The sequence below is a fragment of the Palaemon carinicauda genome, chromosome 35 (assembly GCF_036898095.1).
Source record: "Palaemon carinicauda isolate YSFRI2023 chromosome 35, ASM3689809v2, whole genome shotgun sequence".
Taxonomy (NCBI): Eukaryota; Metazoa; Arthropoda; class Malacostraca; order Decapoda; family Palaemonidae; genus Palaemon; species Palaemon carinicauda.
In genome coordinates this window covers 2,060,156-2,080,155 of record NC_090759.1, presented here as the reverse complement: position 1 = coordinate 2,080,155, position 20,000 = coordinate 2,060,156, and the positions used below count along the sequence as shown (strand labels likewise).

The following is a 20,000-nucleotide window of genomic DNA, read 5'->3' as shown; positions in this document are numbered from 1 at the left end:
GGAATGATTATACAACCCAAATTTCCCTTCAGTAAAGAGAAAGACAGAAAAGATTATGCAACCCAAACTCCCCTTGAGCAGAGGGAAAGATAAAAAGAGCAAGACAGAAAAGATTACACAAACCAAAGTTACCTTAAGCAGAGTGAAACACAGAAAAGATTATATATCCTAAACTCCTCTTGAGTAGACCGAAAGACAGAAAAGATTATACAACCCAAAGTCCCTTGAGCAGAGTGAACGACAGAGAAAGAATATTGATATATTGGTTATTAATGTAATTGGATTACTGCTATGACACATACCTGGAATAAGCATTGGTGGTTATAGTTGTGTATATCCCATCTTCGTCGACTCTTCTTAGTGGGACTCAAAAATCCGTTTGTATTATTAAAATGCATTTATTCCTCTTAAGTTGCATTATTCCTACAGCTCTGAGAGGCTTTCGACTCGTGACTCTACTTAATGTAAACAAACTTTTGTATAAAAAAAAAGGCAAGTAACAGATGAGCATCACTCTTACAAGACTGGATCCTACTGCAATACAAAAGTAAGAAGAATCACATCCTATCTTTGAGGTAGCTATTGAATGATTAAATCCTTCATAACATACGCTACTACACTTATAAATAACGTTCAAACATGTTCGGTCAATGTAATACTGTGAAACATTACTTTCAATAAACTCATTGCACATGGCATTACAGTACAAAATTACACAACAGTCTCGTCCCTCAACTTGACATTGTAAAAAACTTTACAAATTTAATCTCTCAGAGGCTTCCTCTATTCATCCTATTCTAACTTTATCCTGTACTAGTATACGAATAGATTCTGAATCTACATTTGATGTTTGAGCATCTTAGTTAATATTTGATTCATTTGATCTAACTACTTCTGAAAAATTTCCATCCCTAGCATTCAAATGCTCTACAGGATTTTTTTAAATGGCAGTAATTGATCAACATGACGTTTTGAAATATTTCCAACAAGTAAAACATCATGATGTAAATTTTTAAATTTCTAGGATTTCCTACTTGCTTATACCCTTTTTCTTCTATATCTCTTTGCAAACTTGGATACAACAAAGCTAACTTACACCCAATCTTCCCTCCCAATAACAAATTTAATGGTGTCACTCCTGTTGTGCTGTGCGGTGTTGTTCTATTAGACAAAAACTTTGATACATAAAAAATATGTTATTTGTATTTAATTTTTTACATTTCATGTTATGCTTAAACGTTTGAACAAATCTTCCAGCCTCTCCATTCGTGGTTGGATGATACGTTAATGAAAATGTATGCTTAATACCATTCACATTACAAAACTCTTTAAACTCTTATGAGGTAAACTATGGATCACTATCAGTTAAAATTATTTCTGGAATACCATGTGTAGAAAAAATGCATTAATTCTTTTACAGTTACATAAGACATGATCGTCTTCAATGCAAGTACTTCTGGCCACTTGCTGCAAGCATCTACCAGTATAAAAAAAAAACAAATAACCTAAGAAAGAACCTGCAAAATCTATGTACAATCTCTGTAGTGGATACCTGTGCAATTCCCATGAGTATATTCTAGCTAAGGAAGATTGTTCTGTTGCATAACTTAATTCATACAATTTCTTACAAATAATTCCTTATCTCTATCTACACCTTGCCAACAGATGAAAGTCTTTGCAATAGGAATAATTACTCGTGATCCCTTTAATATATAACCTTGTGTTATGCTAGTTTCGTTCCAAATATCCTTATATTGTTGAAAATTATCTTCCTTTCCACATATTCCGTACCTGTTATTGAATTCTCCAAACCCTCACTAAGAATTGGGTCTGTCTTGGCATTGTATTCAATATCTTTCGCTGTAATTTGTACATCATATACTAAAACTAACAATATACTGTTATCATACTCTTTGTCTATTGGAAATCTATATGAGGCATTGGCATTACCTATCTTTGATGCAGGATAATATTCAATATTACAATGATATACGGCTAACGTAATTGCCCAGCGTTGTAGTCTTGCAGCTACCAATGTAGGTAAACTTACTTTTCGACCCAATATTGCTAATAGAGGTTTAGGATCTGTAACAAGAGTGAACTTTTTCCTTCCATAATGATACATATGAAATTTCTTAACTCCATACAGTAATGCTAAACATTCTCTTTTTATTTGAGAGTAATTCCTTGCTGCCTTTTTCAATACTCTAGAAGTGAATTCAATTGATTTTTTTTCTGTTTCATTTGGCATTATATCAGATAATAATGCACCTAAACCTATGTTTGATGCGTCATATATTAATTTAACCGGTAGATTTACTTGATAATGTACTAGAAATTTAGGTGATATTATTTCCTGCTCGATTCTTACAAAATATTCCTGATGGTGTTTTGTTCAGTTCCACTCTATACCGTTATTCATCAAGTTATACAATGGATGTGCAATTGTAGATCAAGTCTGATTGAAATTCCCATAAAATGTAACTAAACCTAAAAATGATTGTAATTCCTTAAAATTTTCTGGTACCTTTCTTAGTTGCACTGCTTCAATTTTTTCCTTAGTCTTGTGAATAACTCACCATTAATTATAAAACCTAAGTATTCCACTGAATCAACTTCTGAAATACGTTTGATCTTATTTACTCTAATATCATGTTCCATCAAACTCTTCAGAACTGTCCATAATCTTTTTCTGTTATCTTTAATCTTTACCATAGACTAAAATATCATCTATGAAAATGAATACTCCTTACATTCCTGAAAAAATCATATCCATAGTTTGTTGCCATATAGCTGGACTACTTGCTACTCCATAAGGTAATCTCTTTGGCCTATACAAACCTAAGGATATATTTACTGTACATAATTCTTCTGAATTTTCATCCATGGGAAGCTGTGGAAATGCTTGTCTAAGATGTAATGTAGAAAATACAGTACATCCTAACATAGTTGCAAACATGTTTTTCGGATTTGGTAATAGATGTTGAGCTACCTGGGGCTGTGGATTCAACGTTAACTTGTAATCTCCACCTGACTTAACCTTACCATTTTCCTTCACAATAGGAACTAATGGTGTAGCCCAATCTGAATATGTATCCTTTTCCCATGAATTTTCACTTTCTAACCTTTTGATTTCTGTTTCAGCTGCACTTTTCAATGCATATGGCACTGGTCATGGAGCAAAATATCTAGGAGTACTATCTGGTATCAAAACTATAATTGCTTTTGCATTCTTTACTGTACCGACTTTATCTTCAAATATGTCTTGAAAATGTAATAGGTTATTATCCACTGACATTTCATTCTTGTGTTCATCTTTTGCATCTGTAACCTTCAAAATATTTGGCCAATCTAATTTCAAATACTGTAAACAATCCAAACACACCTGTGCTTGTCCTTCACCTTTAATTACAGTTAAGGGAATTACTTTGGCCTATACAAACCTAAAGATGTATTTACTGTACAAGATTCCTGGGAATCTTCATCGATAGAATGCTGTTGAAATGCTTATCTAAGATGTGATTCAGAAAAAATAGAGTACATCCCGACATAGTTGCAAACATATCTTTCGGATTTGGTAATGGATGTTGAGCTAACCGGAGCTGTGGATTCGTTACCTTGTAATCTCCACGTAAACTAACATGACCATTTCCCTTCATAATAAGCCTAATGTTGTAGCCCAATCTGAAAAATGTATCTTTTTCCCATGAACTATTACTTTCTAACCTTTTGATTTCTGTTTCAACTACACTTTTCAATGCATATAGCACTAGTCTCAGAGCAAAATATCTAATAGTACTATCTGGTTTCAAACCTGTTCTGATTTTGTCTTCAAATAGGTCTTGAAACTCTGATAGGATATTATCCACAGAAGATGTGATTATTGTGTTCATCTTGTACGTCTGTAACCTTCAAAATACTAGACGAATCTAATTTCAAATTCTGTAACCAATCCAAACCTACCAATGTTTGTCCTTTACCTTTAACTACGGTTAATGGCATTCTCACTATCTTATGTTCTTTATACTATAATTCTGCTTATGAAAACCAATATAATCTTTCAAAACTCAATTTGTTCCTTCTATTAACAAATTAGGAATGATATTAGCTCTTTTCTCAGACATAATTGATACACCAGCTTCTGTGCCAACTTGCATTATAATTGGTTTACCATTTATGATTTTTGCAGATAGAATCTATGCAAAACACAAAATCAGTTTCTTACCAGTCCTGGTTATCATGAACGTTTTCTGCATTATTCTCCCGATCTATAGCATCATCTTCTGCAACTATTTTTTTTTTCATACTGTTTAAGAAATCTACAAACATTTGTAAAATGGCTCATCTTTCTACAATTCAGGCATGTCTGTCCCGTAGCAGGGCATTTCGTAGTTTCATATGCAAGATAATCAGTTTTACCACATCTATAACATGCTTTTTTTTTCTGTTGTTTCTGTGTATAAGTATGATTCTGATATTTATGAACCTTAGCATTAGGCAATTTCCTATGACTAGGATTTGACGTATTCTCTCTGGTTCTCGTTGTTTTTCAACTTTGAGCCTATCTTACTAATTTTTGAAATTTCCATTCTATTGCTTGTAGAATTACCTATGTGATTTAATAGGTAATTCTACAAGCGAAGTCAGGATGCCAAAGAACTTCAAATCATTAATTCATTCTACAAGCGATTTGAGGTTTGTAAAGCTCTGCCTATAATGAATATCTGTTCTAGTGTTAAATCTTTATCTTGCAGTGTTTTGTTTTAGCTCTTGTGGTGTGCAATGTCCAGTAACTTAAGCTATGATAACATTTCATAACTCGAAAAATTCACATGAAACAGCTAAATTCTTAAATCTAGTCATAAATATATCTAAGTTTTCATTTTCTTTCTGATATGGCTGTGCTGTAAATTGATACCTTTCAGAAAATTTATTGACCTGAGGAGCAACATATGCGGTAAGAGCTTTAATGGCAGTTTTACTTGTGTCACCTGTAGGTTTCAGTGTCTCTCTACCGGATGTATGAAGTAATAACGCCTTCTGTGCATCTAATGCTTCTTAATATATCTTAAATTCCTCACACCACGATTGCCATCGTGTTGAACAGAATTTGGTTCTGCAACAATGCTAAAACGTTCAGGATGTTCTATATCTAGAGGCATTTTGAATTACTACCGGGATTAGGTTAGGCTAATTAAATCTACAAAATTAATTTGTAACATCACAAACAAAGTTACTTCTAACATAGTTCATGTGTTGTTAATTGCACTTCATATCTCTTCATGCAAAACTAACTAATTCACCTTAACACCCTGATGCTACTGGTAACAAATTTCACTCCTACCCTATTTGATTTTATCATAAATAAAATAGAAATTTTAGACGTTGGTATCTTTTCTTCACATCGACCTTCATTGTAGCCTAGACTTGTGTGTTTCTCTGGTTGGTTGTAGTATCCTGTTGCATGAGTTCGGTTTCCTCTTGTTGGTTCTTCGTCTGCTGCTTAGTCTCGTGCGTGAGTTCTTTTAGCCCTTCGTGGCCATTGATACATTTGTTATTAATGTAATTGAATTACTGCCAAGACACATACCTGGAATAAGCAATGGTTGCTATAGTTGTGTATATCCTATCTTTATCGCCATAGATATATTTGTTATTAATGTAATTGGATTACTGCCGAGTCACATATCTGGAATAGGCAATGGTTGTAATAAGTGTGTATATCACATCTTTGTCACCATAGATATATTTGTTAATAATGTCATTGGATTATTTCCAGGACACATACCTAGAATAAGCAAAGGTTGTTATAGTTGTGTATATCCCCATCTTCGTCGGCTCTTCTTACAGGGATTCAATAATACGTTCATATTATCAAAATACATATATTCCCCTGAAGTTACATTACTGACACAGCTCTGAGTGGTTTCTGACTCGTGACTCTACTGTACTCAACGTAAAAAAAAAGTCTTGTATAAAAAAAAAAAATAACAAATGAGCATCACTCTTAAAAGACTGGATCCTACTGTAATACAAAAGTAAGAATAATCACGTCTTACCTTTGACATAACTAATAAATAATTAAATTCTTTATAAAATACGCTATTACACTTATAAATGACGTTCAAACATGTTCTGTCAATGCAATACTGTGCAAAATTGCTTTCAATACGCTTAGTGCATATGGTAGTGCAGTACAAAAATGAACAGTGTCAAGTTGCTTAGAGCAGATTGAAATGCAGAAAAGATTATAGATATCCAATCTCCCATTGAGCATATCAAAAGAAAGAAAAGGTTATTCAACCCAGACTCCTCTTGTCAAAACAAAAATTTGAAAAGATTATACAATATACAACACAAACTCCAATTGAGCAGCGAGAAAGTCAGAAAAGATTGTAAAACCTTAATTCCCCTTTATAAAACAGAAAGTTCCTTTTTGCAGATCAAAAGACAGAAAAGATTATACAATCGAAATTACCTTAGAACAGAGCACAATACAGAAAAGATTAAACAGTCCAGAATCCCATTGTGTAAAGCAAAACACAGAACAGATTATACAAGCAAACCTCCTCTTGAGCAGAGCAAAACACAGAAAAGATTATACACACCAAAGTCCCCTTGAATAGAGCAAAAGGTAGAAACGATTATACAGCCCAAACTCCCCTTCAGCAGAGCAAAACACAGAATAGATTATGTAACTCAAACTCCCATTGAGTAAAGCAACAGACAGAAAAGATTATACAATCAAAACTCCCTTTGAGCAGAGCGAAAGACAGAAAAGGATATACAACCTATACTACCCTAGAGCTGAGCAAAACAAAGAAAAGATTATACACACCAAAGTCCCCTTGAATAGAGCAAAATATAGAAACGATTATACAGCCCAAACTCCCCTTCAGCAGAGCAAAACACAAAATAGATTATGTAACTCAAACTCCCATTGAGTAAAGCAACAGACAGAAAAGATTATACAGCCAAAACTCCCCTTGAGCAGAGCGAAAGACAGTAAAAGATATACAACCCAAACTACCCTGGAACTGAGAAAAATACAGAAAAGATTATACTACTCAAGCTCCCCTTCAACAAAACAAAACAGAAAAGATTATAGAATCCAAACTTCCCTTTAACAGGGCAAAAGACAGACAAGATTAAACAATCCAAATTCCCCTTGGCCAAAGCAAAAGGCAGAAAAAATTATACAAATCAAACTCCCTTCAGCAGAGCAAATGGCAGAAGATTATACAACTCAAACTTCCCTTGAGCTCAGCAAAAGACAGAAAAGATTATACAACCCATTGTCCCCTTGAACAGATTGAAAGACAGAAAAAAATATACAACCCAAACTCCCCTTGAGCAAAGCAAAAGATGAAAAGATTATACAACCCAAACTCCCCTTCAACAAGGCAGACAAAAAAGAATAAACTACCCAAACTCCCCTTGACCTGAGCAAAAGACAGTAAAGATTATACATCTCAAACTCCACCTTGACTAGAGCTAAAGACAGAACAGATTATAGAACCCAAACTCCACTTGAACAGAGCGAAAGGCAGGAAAAGATTATACAACCCATAACTCCATTGAGTAAGCAAAAGATATTAAAGATTATACAACCAAAACTTCCATTGAGTAAAGCAGATGACAGAAAAGATTATACAATTCAAACTCCTATTGAGTAAAGCAAAAGACAGAAAAGGTAATATAACCCAAACTCCCATTGAGTAAAGCAAGACAGAAAAGGTTATACAACCCAAACTTCCATTGAGTAAAGCAAAAGAAAGAAAAGATTATACAACTCAAACTCCCATTGAGTAAAACAAAAGACAGAAAAGGTTATACAACCCAAACTCCCATTGAGTAAAGCAAGATAGAAAAGATTATACAACCCAAACTTCCATTAAATAAAACAGAAGACAGAAAAGGTTATACAACCCAAATTCCCATTGAGTAAAGCAAGAAAACAGAAAAGATTATACAACCCAAATTCCTCTTGAGCAGAGAGGAAGACATGAAAGGTTATACCACCCGAATTACCCTTGGACACACTGAAAGACAGATAAGATTATACAACCTAAACTCCCATTGAATTAAGCCAACGACAGAAAAAATATATACAACCTAAACTCCGCTTGTGTAGAGCAAAAGACAGGGAAGATTATACAACTCAAAATACCCTTGAGCAGAGCCAAAGACAGAAAAAGATTATACAACCAACATTAACCTTGAACATAGCAAAAGACAGAAAAGATTATACAACCCAAACTCTACTTGAACAGAGAAAAAGTCAGAAAAAACTATACAACCCAAAATTCCCTTGAAAAGTGCGAATGTCAGAAAAGATTATACAACCCAAACTCCCCTTGACCACAGAGAAAGACAAAAGATTACACAATCCAAAATTACCTGAGCAGAGCGAATGATAGTAAACAAATATACAACTCAAACTACCCTTTGGCGCAAGAAAAGACAGAAAAGATCATACAGCTCAAACTCTCTTTAAGGACAGTGAAAGACAGAAATGACAATACAACCCAAACTCTCCTCGAGCACAGCGAAAGACAGAAATTATTACAAAACCAAAACCCCCCTTGACACCAGCAAAAGACAAAAATATTACACATACCAAACTCTCTTTGAGCACAAAGACAAAAATGATTACATAATCCAAACTCCCCTTGAGCAGAGTGAAAGACAGGAAGTATTATAGAATCAAAACCTCCATTGACACCATCAAAAGACAAGAATATTATACAACCCAAACTCCCCGTGAGCACAGCGAAAGACAAAAAGATTGTACAACCCAAACTCACATTGAGCAAAGCAAAAGCCAAAAAAGATTATATAATTTAAACTTACCTTGAGCATAATGAAAGACAGTAAATATTATACAACCTAATACACTGACCAGGGAAAAACCCAGAGAAGATTATACAACCTAAACTCCCCTTGAGCTGAGCGAAAGACACAAAATATTATACATTACACAACCCAAACTCCTCTTGAGTAAAGCGAAAGAAAGAAAAGATTATACAACTCAAACTTCCCTTGAGCACAGTGAAAAACCGACAAGATCATACAACCCAAATTCCATTTGGGTAGAGAGAAAGGCAGAATAGTCTATAGAACTCAAAATTCCCTTGAGCAGAGCGAAAGACAGAAAAGATTATAGAACTCAAACTCCCCTTGAGCAGAGTGAAAGATAGAAAGGATTATACAACCTGAAGCCCCCTTGAGCAAAGCAAAAGAAAGAAAAGATTATACAACTCAAAGTCCCGTTCAGCAGAGCCAAAGATAGAAAAAAATATAAAACCCAAACTCCCCTTGAACAGAGCAAAAGACAGAATCCACCAGAGGACCAGCTTTTCCTAAGGTTAATATATGCTAATCTACGTAAGAGCATAATGGAATGTTATGCGTTTGGGCATCCTATGTCGTCATAAGTGGCCGAAATGTGACACGCTTCATGAAGTGATTTTCATTAACTCTTATTTTTTAATTTTCACCAACTCTTTCATATACTGTTTCTTTTTTTTATATTTTGCGAGAGAGAGAGAGAGAGAGAGAGAGAGAGAGAGAGAGAGAGAGAGAGAGAGAGAGAGAGAGACTGTTTATTTCCATACGAAAAGAGAGAGAGAGAGAGAGAGAGAGAGAGAGAGAGAGAGAGAGAGAGAGAGAGACTCGTTAGGGTACGTTTGAACGGCAATGGAATTAGTTGTTTATTTCCTTACGACGGGAAGTCATAATGCCAATTATTTAAGATCGTTAGATTTATGTATCACAATAAAGCTCAAGGTTTTTAGTGGGATATACAGTTAAAAAATAAAATAGCTCAAATCACATTTCCATGTGTGCAATTTTATATATATATATATATATATATATATATATATATATATATATATATATATATATGTGTGTGTGTGTGTGTGTGTGTGTGTGTTTGTGTGTGTGTGTGCGTGTGTGATAATATTGCAAATTCAAACGTGTTTTTCATATTCATATAAGCCATATATTATACACCTCCTAATACCTGGATTCTCTCTACCTCGGGATCAGGCCCAAGGGGGAATCAACTCAAAGATAACACATTCTTGTCGGCCCGGGAATCGAACTCGGACCCAAGACACCAAGGTTCCAATGACTTAGCAACTCAGCAAAGAGGTAGAGAGAATCCAGATATTAGGAGATATATATAATATATATATATATATATATATATATATATATATATATATATATATATATATATATATATGTATGTATGTATATATGTATATATATATATATATATATAAATATATACATATATATATATATATATATGCTGTGTGTGGTTATGTGTGAGTGTTTATATAATTTATTTCTTTCTGGGATTACGTTCTCTCTCTCTCTCTCTCTCTCTCTCTCTCTCTCTCTCTCTCTCTCTCTCTCTCTCTCTCTCTCAGGTTTCCAATACTTCACCCCAATAACAATTATGTGCTCGTAGACTTTTCCTCCTTTAAGAAGGCACCATATTTCTTCTTTCTCAGTATTCTTTGTTTCTCCCGATGAGGAAAGGCACGGAAGGCCTTCACTTCCGTTATCATCGTCTCAACGTCAGGCTCCACTGTCAACATTTCTTTCCTGTTTCTCTCCCTGCACTAAATGTCTGTTTCTACAGCCTTAACTTACTAGCCGTTGATTCAACCACAAAGAACGGTTTTCCTCATTTGCAAGTCGCCATATGATGGCTACACCCTTATCATAACGCATGGCCATATCAAATACAAAATGAGCAATCAGAGATTTCAGATCTTTGCCAATGAAGATTGTCAATATTTCACTCAAGTCTGCGACCAAGCTTTCCTTCTTTCATACGTAAACCGTGAATATATCTACTGTATAATAAGAATCCGGAATTTCGATGGTGATTGGGATCACTTCCAAAATTTAATTACTCCCAAGTTAGTCCATTTCTGACATATTCTGAAATTTTCATCAAAATTCATCCGTAACTTTTAGAGTTAGGATGGTGAAAACATAACAATTCCTCTTTGTATCGGAATCGAGACAAAGAATTGCATTAAAGGTGGTCTCCCTCTGTCTTCTTTTACCTGTAGTGTTAACAATTACTTTTTTAGCTTGAGCATTAAATGTGAAGGTGTGGGAGTAACAAACGCTATCCGAATTTGTTGTTAGATTAAGCTGACCTTAAGCCATCTCAGGACAAAGTTCACTAGAGCAGACATTAAGCCTTTCCACTTCACAGCTCTTTTACCTTTGCATCTGTTGTTTTACATGTCACTGACCTTATGACTGTGTTTACCCTTGATTTGAAGTTTTGGTTTTCCATATTTTAAAGTCCCTCATAATCACTAAACAAATTCAAGAAAAAGTAAGATAAGACCATAAAAATTCTGAACAAACAGATTCACTCAACCAAAGAGCAAATGGAGTCACCGCGGAAGGACTATAAATCTTGGAGACATCCAAATTCAATATAACTCATTGTAATTCTTCACCCAAGTTAAGATAGGGGAAAACCAGACAGTAACCTATACTGACTCAATGTATAGACTGGTATATTCCTTACACCGCCATCTCGAGCTGACATAGACAGGCCGTCTACTTCAAAGGGATAGTATAGTCATGTTACTCGCAAAAGTATAAAAGTCATGGGCATTAATTCAACTCCTGATCACAAGAGCGTTAACTCTTAGGGCTTGTGTGGTTCCCTGGATCTGGATCGACCTGCAGAGGCAATTCAACCTCCTTTCGCCAACAGCTGGTGTTAAAATATAGCGTCTAAGCGATTTCCCGTTATTTTCATGTCATTATTTGTTTATTTGCATAATTTTATTTCAAATCTCATGGAATTGATGTATAATTCAGAATGGTTTCAATATATTATTTTCTACGCCTATATGTATATTTCTGTGAACATTTAGCTATATTCTTCTCTTATCAGTTCCATTATTCTTAATCTTATTATAAAAATTCTATATTGCAAAGTTTTGTGTCTTACCTACTTGCCACTCGTTGCTATTTTATGGATGAAAGAATTTTCATTAGTTTCTTTTCAACGTTGGACTCTCCCTGGGACGTATTTCACTAACAGATACTTATAAATTGAGAATATAAACACATTCATGGTTCATCTATCTAGATATTTAATTGTAATGGTGTGATGTTCCAGTATTATATCAACTATGAGAGAGAGAGAGAGAGAGAGAGAGAGAGAGAGAGAGAGAGAGAGAGAGAGAGAGAGAGAATAAGTTGAGCGAAATCCTCATATTCTTGACATCCTGCTTTTGGCGAAGAAAAGTAAGCATTCGATTAGCATGTATATATGTATGTATGTAGGTTCTCTCTCTCTCTCTCTCTCTCTCTCTCTCTCTCTCTCTCTCTCTCTCTCTCTCTCTCTCTCTCTCTCTCTCTCTATATATATATATATATATATATATATATATATATATATATATATATATATATATATTTGAGATAAAACTTTGTATCATGTTAATCAGTGTTCAGAAATTCATGCACATTTAAAAGGATAAAACAGATGTGTATCTCAAAAGAAAACTCAAAATTTCGCTTTGAATAACGCGTGCGTAGTTCGAGAAAAATCACCCAAAATGCAAAAATAGTTAAGTGTATTTATCATCATAGACGTAACACCAATCATTTCCTCTATATAATAAATGTATCTTGTTATATATATATATATATATATATATATATATATATATATATATATATATATATATATATATATATATATATATATACATATACATATATATATATATCCATATATATACATATATATACATATATATATATATATATATATATATATATATATATATATATATATATATATATATATATATATATAGGGAGGTATACTCGGAAACCCCAATCTACCATAAATTGTCCAAACGGAATATTTGTAGTTATTAAACGGGGAGAGGGTGGGAAGGATTGAATCTCTGTGTGCGTTTTATGCATACCTTTCTAAATTTTTAGCTGTCATTTTAACGGGTCACGTATACTAGTTTTTCAATATTTGTGGAGGATCGACTACCAAACCCCTTGTACCGATATAGGGGTTTCCACACATCACTTATCTGATCTTCTATGTCTTTTTTGTGTTTATTCCAGTGTATGACACATTTGTCTATCATTTTATCTCTATCTTTACTGAGATTAAGAAAATTATTTGTGATTTCAAAAGCCCAGCTATTTACATAATAATAATAATAACAATAATAATAATAATAATAATAATAATAATAATAATAATAATAATAATGATAATAATAGTATTATTATTATTATTATTATTATTATTATTGTTGTTGTTGTCGTCGTTGTTGTTGTTGTTGATAATAATAATAATAATAATAATAATAATAATAAAAGCAGTAGATCAATAATAATAATAATAATAATAATAATAATAATAATAATAAAAATAATAATAATAATAACATTATTATTATTATTAGTAGTATTATTATTAGTAGTAGTATTATTATTATTATTGTTATTATCGTTTTCATTATTATTGTTCTACTGTTTTTATTATTATTATTATTATTATTATTATTATTATTATTATTATTATTATTATTATTATTATTATTTCTTTTATTTCATTATTATCATTATCATTGTCATCATGAAACCCAACATTCTCTCCCCGTTATACCTTAAGCTACTAATCCGTAATCCTTGCTTTGGTCTTTCAGAAGAAAAGCGCTTCCAGGTCAATCAGGAAGTCACCAGCAGGGGCATCAGACACACACTCTTCATTCACGAGGCCACAGCCGCTGATTTCGGAGCCTACAATTTCTCCGTCCACAACGAGTATGGTTCGGATGGCGTAGAAGTTTTCCTAAAGGAGATGAGTAAGTACATTGTGTAATGAAAAATATTTTTTACCTCTCAATATTATCATTATGATTATTACTAGCTAAGCTACAACTGCGGTTGGAACAGCTGGATGATATAAGCTCAAAAGTTTCAGCAGAATAGATAGCCCAGTGAGGATAGAAAATAAGCAAACAATAATATGCTTGTGTGTACCCTCAAGTAAGAAATCTCAAACTCGAGACAATGGAAGATCATGGTACAGAGGCTATAGCGCTACCTAAGACTAGAGAACAATGGTTTAATTTTGGGAGAGTCCTCCTAGAAGAGGTCGTTGCCACCATAGCTAAAGTTTCTCTACTACCTTGACAAAGTTGAGAGAATCCACTGAACAATTACAATGGTTGATCCTTGATTTGTTAAGTAATCTGTCTTTCAATACTTTTAAATTTAGCATTTTCATAAGATTCATCAATTATCATAATCTAATTACGACTCAAATTAACAGATAATTTGTTAACTAATCTGCCTTTCAAAACGATTTAGTACTTAGGACTTCAATACTTTGGAATTTAGCATTTTGTGTTATGGCATTGCATTATTATCCTCATCATTAATTACCATGTTCTAATGTATGTGAAATTGATAATAATTTTGAAATTGAATCGTTCGATTGATTTGTCTAATTTAGTTTTATCAATCGGTAATTTGACGGTGATAGGAGTTTAGCAGACCTAGAGTATGTCGAAGATGCTGTCCTTGTTAGCAGAGCACCACAGGAACTGCAATGCTTGCTTATCAGAATGCATGAAATATCACAAGAGGTTGGGCTGAAGATAGGTAGAAGAAAGACAGATAATGAGAACGGAATATGCAATGAAAGATGAAATATCATTGGAAGGAGAAAGGATTAATGAGGTTGAATCATTTGAGTATTTAGGAACTATGACCTCCAATACAGGGTTTTTAGAATTAGAGTTTATCAAAGATTAGAAAAGCAAATCAGACAAGGGCTAGGTTAAGTAAAATTAGGAAATCAAATCACCTGAAATTACATATAAAAATCAGACTATATATCAGTTTAAAGAGATCGGTGTTACACTAAGGGCATGAGTCATGGTATGACAATGAAACGATCTCCAATAGATTTAGTAGATTTGAGAACAAAGCTCTCAGAAGGATATTGGGAGTTAAATGGCAAGACAGGATTAGAAATAAAACTATAAGAGATATTACTCGAGTGCCATATGCTGATGAGATTATGATGATGGGTAGATGGAGATGGTTTAGGCATGCTCTTCGCTCTCCCCAAGAGAGATTAGTTCACCAAACGTTCAGTTGGGATCCACAAGGCATTAGAAGAGTTGGAACACCCAGGCCTACATAGCTGAGGATTATGAAGCGCAAATTAGGATATGATGAATGGAGAAGTATTCAATTAAAAGCTCAAGATAGAGACGACTGGCGAAATCTAACCGAGGCACTTTGCGTCAATAGGCGCAGGAGTACATGATGATGAATCAATAATCTAACGTTGACGTTATTAAGGTTTTACAATTATGTATTCAAGAATTAGATCTCAATGTCCAATCAGCAGATATGGATATGAATAAACGTCAAACCAATCAATAAGTAGAATGGATAATGGAGTAAACGGAGCAAGAGCGTGTCAAATCGGTAAAAAGAAAAAAAAAAAGAAGTAAAATTGTATAAACAAAACTGTTTTCTCTTTCCCTTCTCTTCTTTTGTTTTCATTACCATCATCCTCATATTACTTTTTTTTTTTTTATTCTTCGCCCTCATGTTCTACTTCTTAATCATTATCATCATTGCCGCAGACTTCTTCCTTCTGAATGGAATGGGAGAAAATCTATGGAATGAAAACCATTGTTGAGGGAAAACAAAGCTGGGGCAATTAAGAGAGACTCTCTTCCCTTCAGTCTCTCTTTATTCTCGAGAAATGTCTTTTGTGCTCTTTGTCTCATTTTTCCGTTATGCAGATTTATCGGACCATTAAAAAACTCCTCAGTTTTCCCTTTTTGCTTGTGGGTCGTTCTTCCGTTTTCTTTTCAATTTTGTTTCCGTTTTCTTTTCGATTTCGGTTAGTTCGTGTGCAGTAGTTTGTTTTTTGGGTAGGGGAGATTAATAGGGGATGACCCATCCACCTTTTGACCACTAAGAGTGAGACGCTAATGTTTTGTTTCCTTGTGTTTGTATAGAGACCGTCCCATCTGCCTTCTTTAATTTTTTTTTATTAATGTTTTCCAACGAGTTCCAAGAGAGAGAGAGAGAGAGAGAGAGAGAGAGAAGTCATGTCCTGACACGAATTATACCTCCCTACAAATTAATACGTGACCTATACTGAATAGATTGTATTTGCACGAAAAACAAAGACCTTCTTAACGCACAGTGTAGAATCCGAAAAAAAGAAAAAAAAACATTATTTACCCAGTCGTAACCATCATACCCCTTTCTGAAAGGGGATCCTTACCTTGGTGAAAGAGTTTGTGTATCGCCATGATCAGCAAACCTGTACCAATCATGGCCACCCATACTAGGCTGGTTTGGCGTGAGCGATCAGATAAAATCCGCAGTGGCCAACGTGGTGATGAAAACTGTCTAAACCCTACACATGAATGTCTGAAGTCTTTGTCCTACAATGGACTATAAACGGCTGCATTTATGTAACCTTAATCACTAAACACTATTTATCACAACCAGAACTTATCAAAACAGCCTGAATGCGCCGGGTCAAATTACATTATAATCGTATGTGTTGTATATGGAAACTCAGATGTTTCCTGAGGAAAATTCACGGAATCAAACGCACACTTCCATTATAATAAAAATAAAATGCAATTATTTCTGGTTCACTGCACGCACGTCAAAGGCTTCAGACATGTCTTTATTCCTCTCTGAGCTATGGCCATTTTTTAATCACCACAATGGCCAACTGCAGATTGGTGGTGGTGGGAGATTTTTCTCTGATTGTTCACAGCATACCAACCTAGTATGGGTGGCCATGACTAGTACAGCTTTGCTGATCATAACAATACACAAACTCTTTCACCAAATTAAAGCACACTCACCAAGAGAGGGATGATAATACCAGAGGATGGTAATTAAATGATTTACGTAAAATTAATCAACGACATTATAAGGATATGGAGTGTGAGGTGTTCTCATTGTATCATGATGAAATTTATTGTTTCTAAATCAATGTACCTTACATACAAATCCATTGTTTCATGAAGCATGTATCGTTATAGCGAAATTCGTATTATATAGTATAATCTATAGGACGGGAGTTCGAGACCCGATCAGGCTCAATAGTATCTAGTAGTGTTTGAAACCTCACCATCTTTGTGAGCTAATAGCGGGGTTGGGTTTTGGGAGCGTATAGGTCTACCTGCTGAATCCTCAGCATTCATTGCCTGGCCCTTCCTGGTCCTAGTTTGAGTGGAGAGGGCCTTGGGCACTGATCATCTACTGTATATGTATATATACTGTAGTTAGTCTCTAGGGCATTGTCATTCTAAGTAAGGCATTGTCGTGCCCTTTGACTCTGACATTCATGAACGATCTTTCAACTTTAAATTGCGTGCAGCCTGTTCCAATTTTGCATGCAGACGGTATCAATACAAAACAAGCTAAGTTCAGAAAATCTATATAAAGCAAAGAACAAGTCTCTCTCTCTCTCTCTCTCTCTCTCTCTCTCTCTCTCTCTCTGTATATATATATATATATATATATATATATATATATATATATATATATATATATATATATATATATATATATATATATATATATATATATTTCTTTGTATCTAGTCAGGCTCTACTTTCCCCGTTCCTCTGGCAGGAGAGAGAGGAGCAGTCATACTCTGGGGAGAGGGGGTCGCAGGTCACGTACATTATTACATTAATAACATGCGCAGTCTACTCAAAACCTAAACTGATCGTCATCATGAGCATTTCGAGCAATTTGTCACCATCAATTGCACCCTTCCGTCTGATAATCGACAATGGAAAGTGATGGGAATTGCAATCAACGTTTCTCGCAATCAGATGTTGAGCAAATTCCGATCAATTTATCAAAACTAAACTTATTATACACCATGAGCAAAATGAATCCCAACAAATAACTCTCGGTATTGCATAGAAATATATCACATTGTTTACAGTGTGCGACTGCATTGTATACAAAATTTATTGGAATTAAATAGGCTTTGAATTGTCGACAAAGTGCCTTACAGAATATATCCCACTCAAATCAACTTTTGTGTTGTAAATAGGAATGCCTCATCCATTATTCTGAGTTTTAGAAAGATTAGCTACAGAGTATCATACTGATTAGTTTGATTTTATTGAAAACAAATGTGCAATAATATTAAAGGCAATTGGTGTTAATTAAACATAGTTTTAACGGTTTAGAGTCCGATCATACAAGGCAGAGTCAGGGGACAGTGACATTTCCGTACCAAGCAGGATAAGACATCGGCTGCTAATGACTCACCAGGTTGATCTATTAGCTCCCCTAGTAATAAACCCCTCCCTTCCTTAGCTCACAAGAATTTTGAGGTTGCAGACACTGAAGAAACTAACGATTCTGAGTGGGACTCAAACCCCAGTCTGGTGATTGTAAGGCGGGAATTATGTTGTGAAAAATCTATGTTTCGTTAAGCAGGCTCGGAAAAAATGGATATATTGTTGAACAGCATATAAAACGCACTGGGTATATATTCATGAACAATAAATTTATAGTTGGACACGCGAATTCCTGGTACACCTCGCTCTGAAGAAGTACACCAAACCGCACCCTTACTGCGCGCAGAGTTCCGGGGTTTAGGCCCGACCACCAGCTCTGCCCTCTCGCCCTGCACTATTTGTTTGCATAATAGCCACGAAGAAACGATGTGACAGTGTGCACTTCTTTGGAGCAAAGTGTGCCACGGACTCATGTATCTAATTGTACAGTACGAGAGGAGTAATCGTCATACTATGTATTGCAGCCAACACGGTTACCAAAGTTTATAAATAACAAGCGTCCTCAAATGTACCGTTTGTTGTAAACAGGTCTGGATCATCAATCACAGGCTCCCTCTACTCCATTCCCTTGTGATGCAAACAAAATTTATCATAACAACTACCATTGGGAAAGTTAAACAGACTAGTGCATACTGGAACATGATGTCTACTATAATTAGTGCACGCCACAGTCAAACAAACTACGCAATGAACAAAATACATCATAATTAAATACTAGCGATGCGGGCTGCAGCAAACAAGGAGTAGCTTAATCAAATACGCTGTGTTGTGCATCATCCTCATGAAATGCGCTGTGTTCAAGCGAATATCATATTAAAACTAACTACGTATTGTTATCAGCGTGCATCAACAAAGAGCAGATCCCGAAAAAAGGAAGCTTAAAAACACATTAAACGAAATTTATGAGAACTTGCTGGTTTAAAGGTCGTTCATGAATTGCAGAGGCAAGGTACAGTGACAATGGATAATGACTTAGAGACTGACCAAATATACTATACATAAGATCAACAACCAATGCCCCCCCCCCACCCAAGCAAGGACCAGGGTGGGCCAGGCAATGGCTACTGATGACTCAGTAGGTAGACCTATGATTTCCCCAAATACCAATTCTTAGCTCTCAAGATTGGTGAGGGTGCAGACACTAAACAAACTATCGAGTTTAATCCGGGCTCGATCTCCCGTCCAGCAAAATGCCAGGTGGGACTTTTTCAATAGGCCACTACAACTTTAAATAGTACGATCTATTGCTATTTCACACGCGTTATTTTTTTCTTATTTCTTCTTTTAAATAATATTTTTTTCCTTTTCTCTTTTTTTAAAATAATTCCTTTTTTTTCTATGAAAAGTCAATTTTTAATAATAAATGACGCTACGATTCTAATATACAACCACATCTTTAATCCTGCTAATTATTATTATTATTATTATTATTATTATTATTATTATTATCTGATGCTGGGATATGGGAGAGTACCAAAAGAAAAGTGACCTTTTTTTTAACCCACAGATTTTATAATGTACAAGGGATTAAAAGCTTATTGCTGTTGGACTATCACTACAGCATAAAACTTGAGGGGAGAGAGAGAGAGAGAGAGA

The 20,000-nt window shown here is 34.6% G+C and overlaps 1 protein-coding gene across 1 annotated transcript in view; it reads left to right on the top strand.

The window, feature by feature from the left end:
- LOC137627383 (irregular chiasm C-roughest protein-like) overlaps nucleotides 1-20,000 on the top strand; it is a 229,364-nt gene that overhangs the window by 189,239 nt on the left and 20,125 nt on the right. The window contains exon 9 of the mRNA XM_068358469.1: nucleotides 13,734-13,892. Coding sequence (XP_068214570.1) covers nucleotides 13,734-13,892 — 159 coding nt within the window. The remainder of the gene's footprint in view (nucleotides 1-13,733; nucleotides 13,893-20,000) is intronic.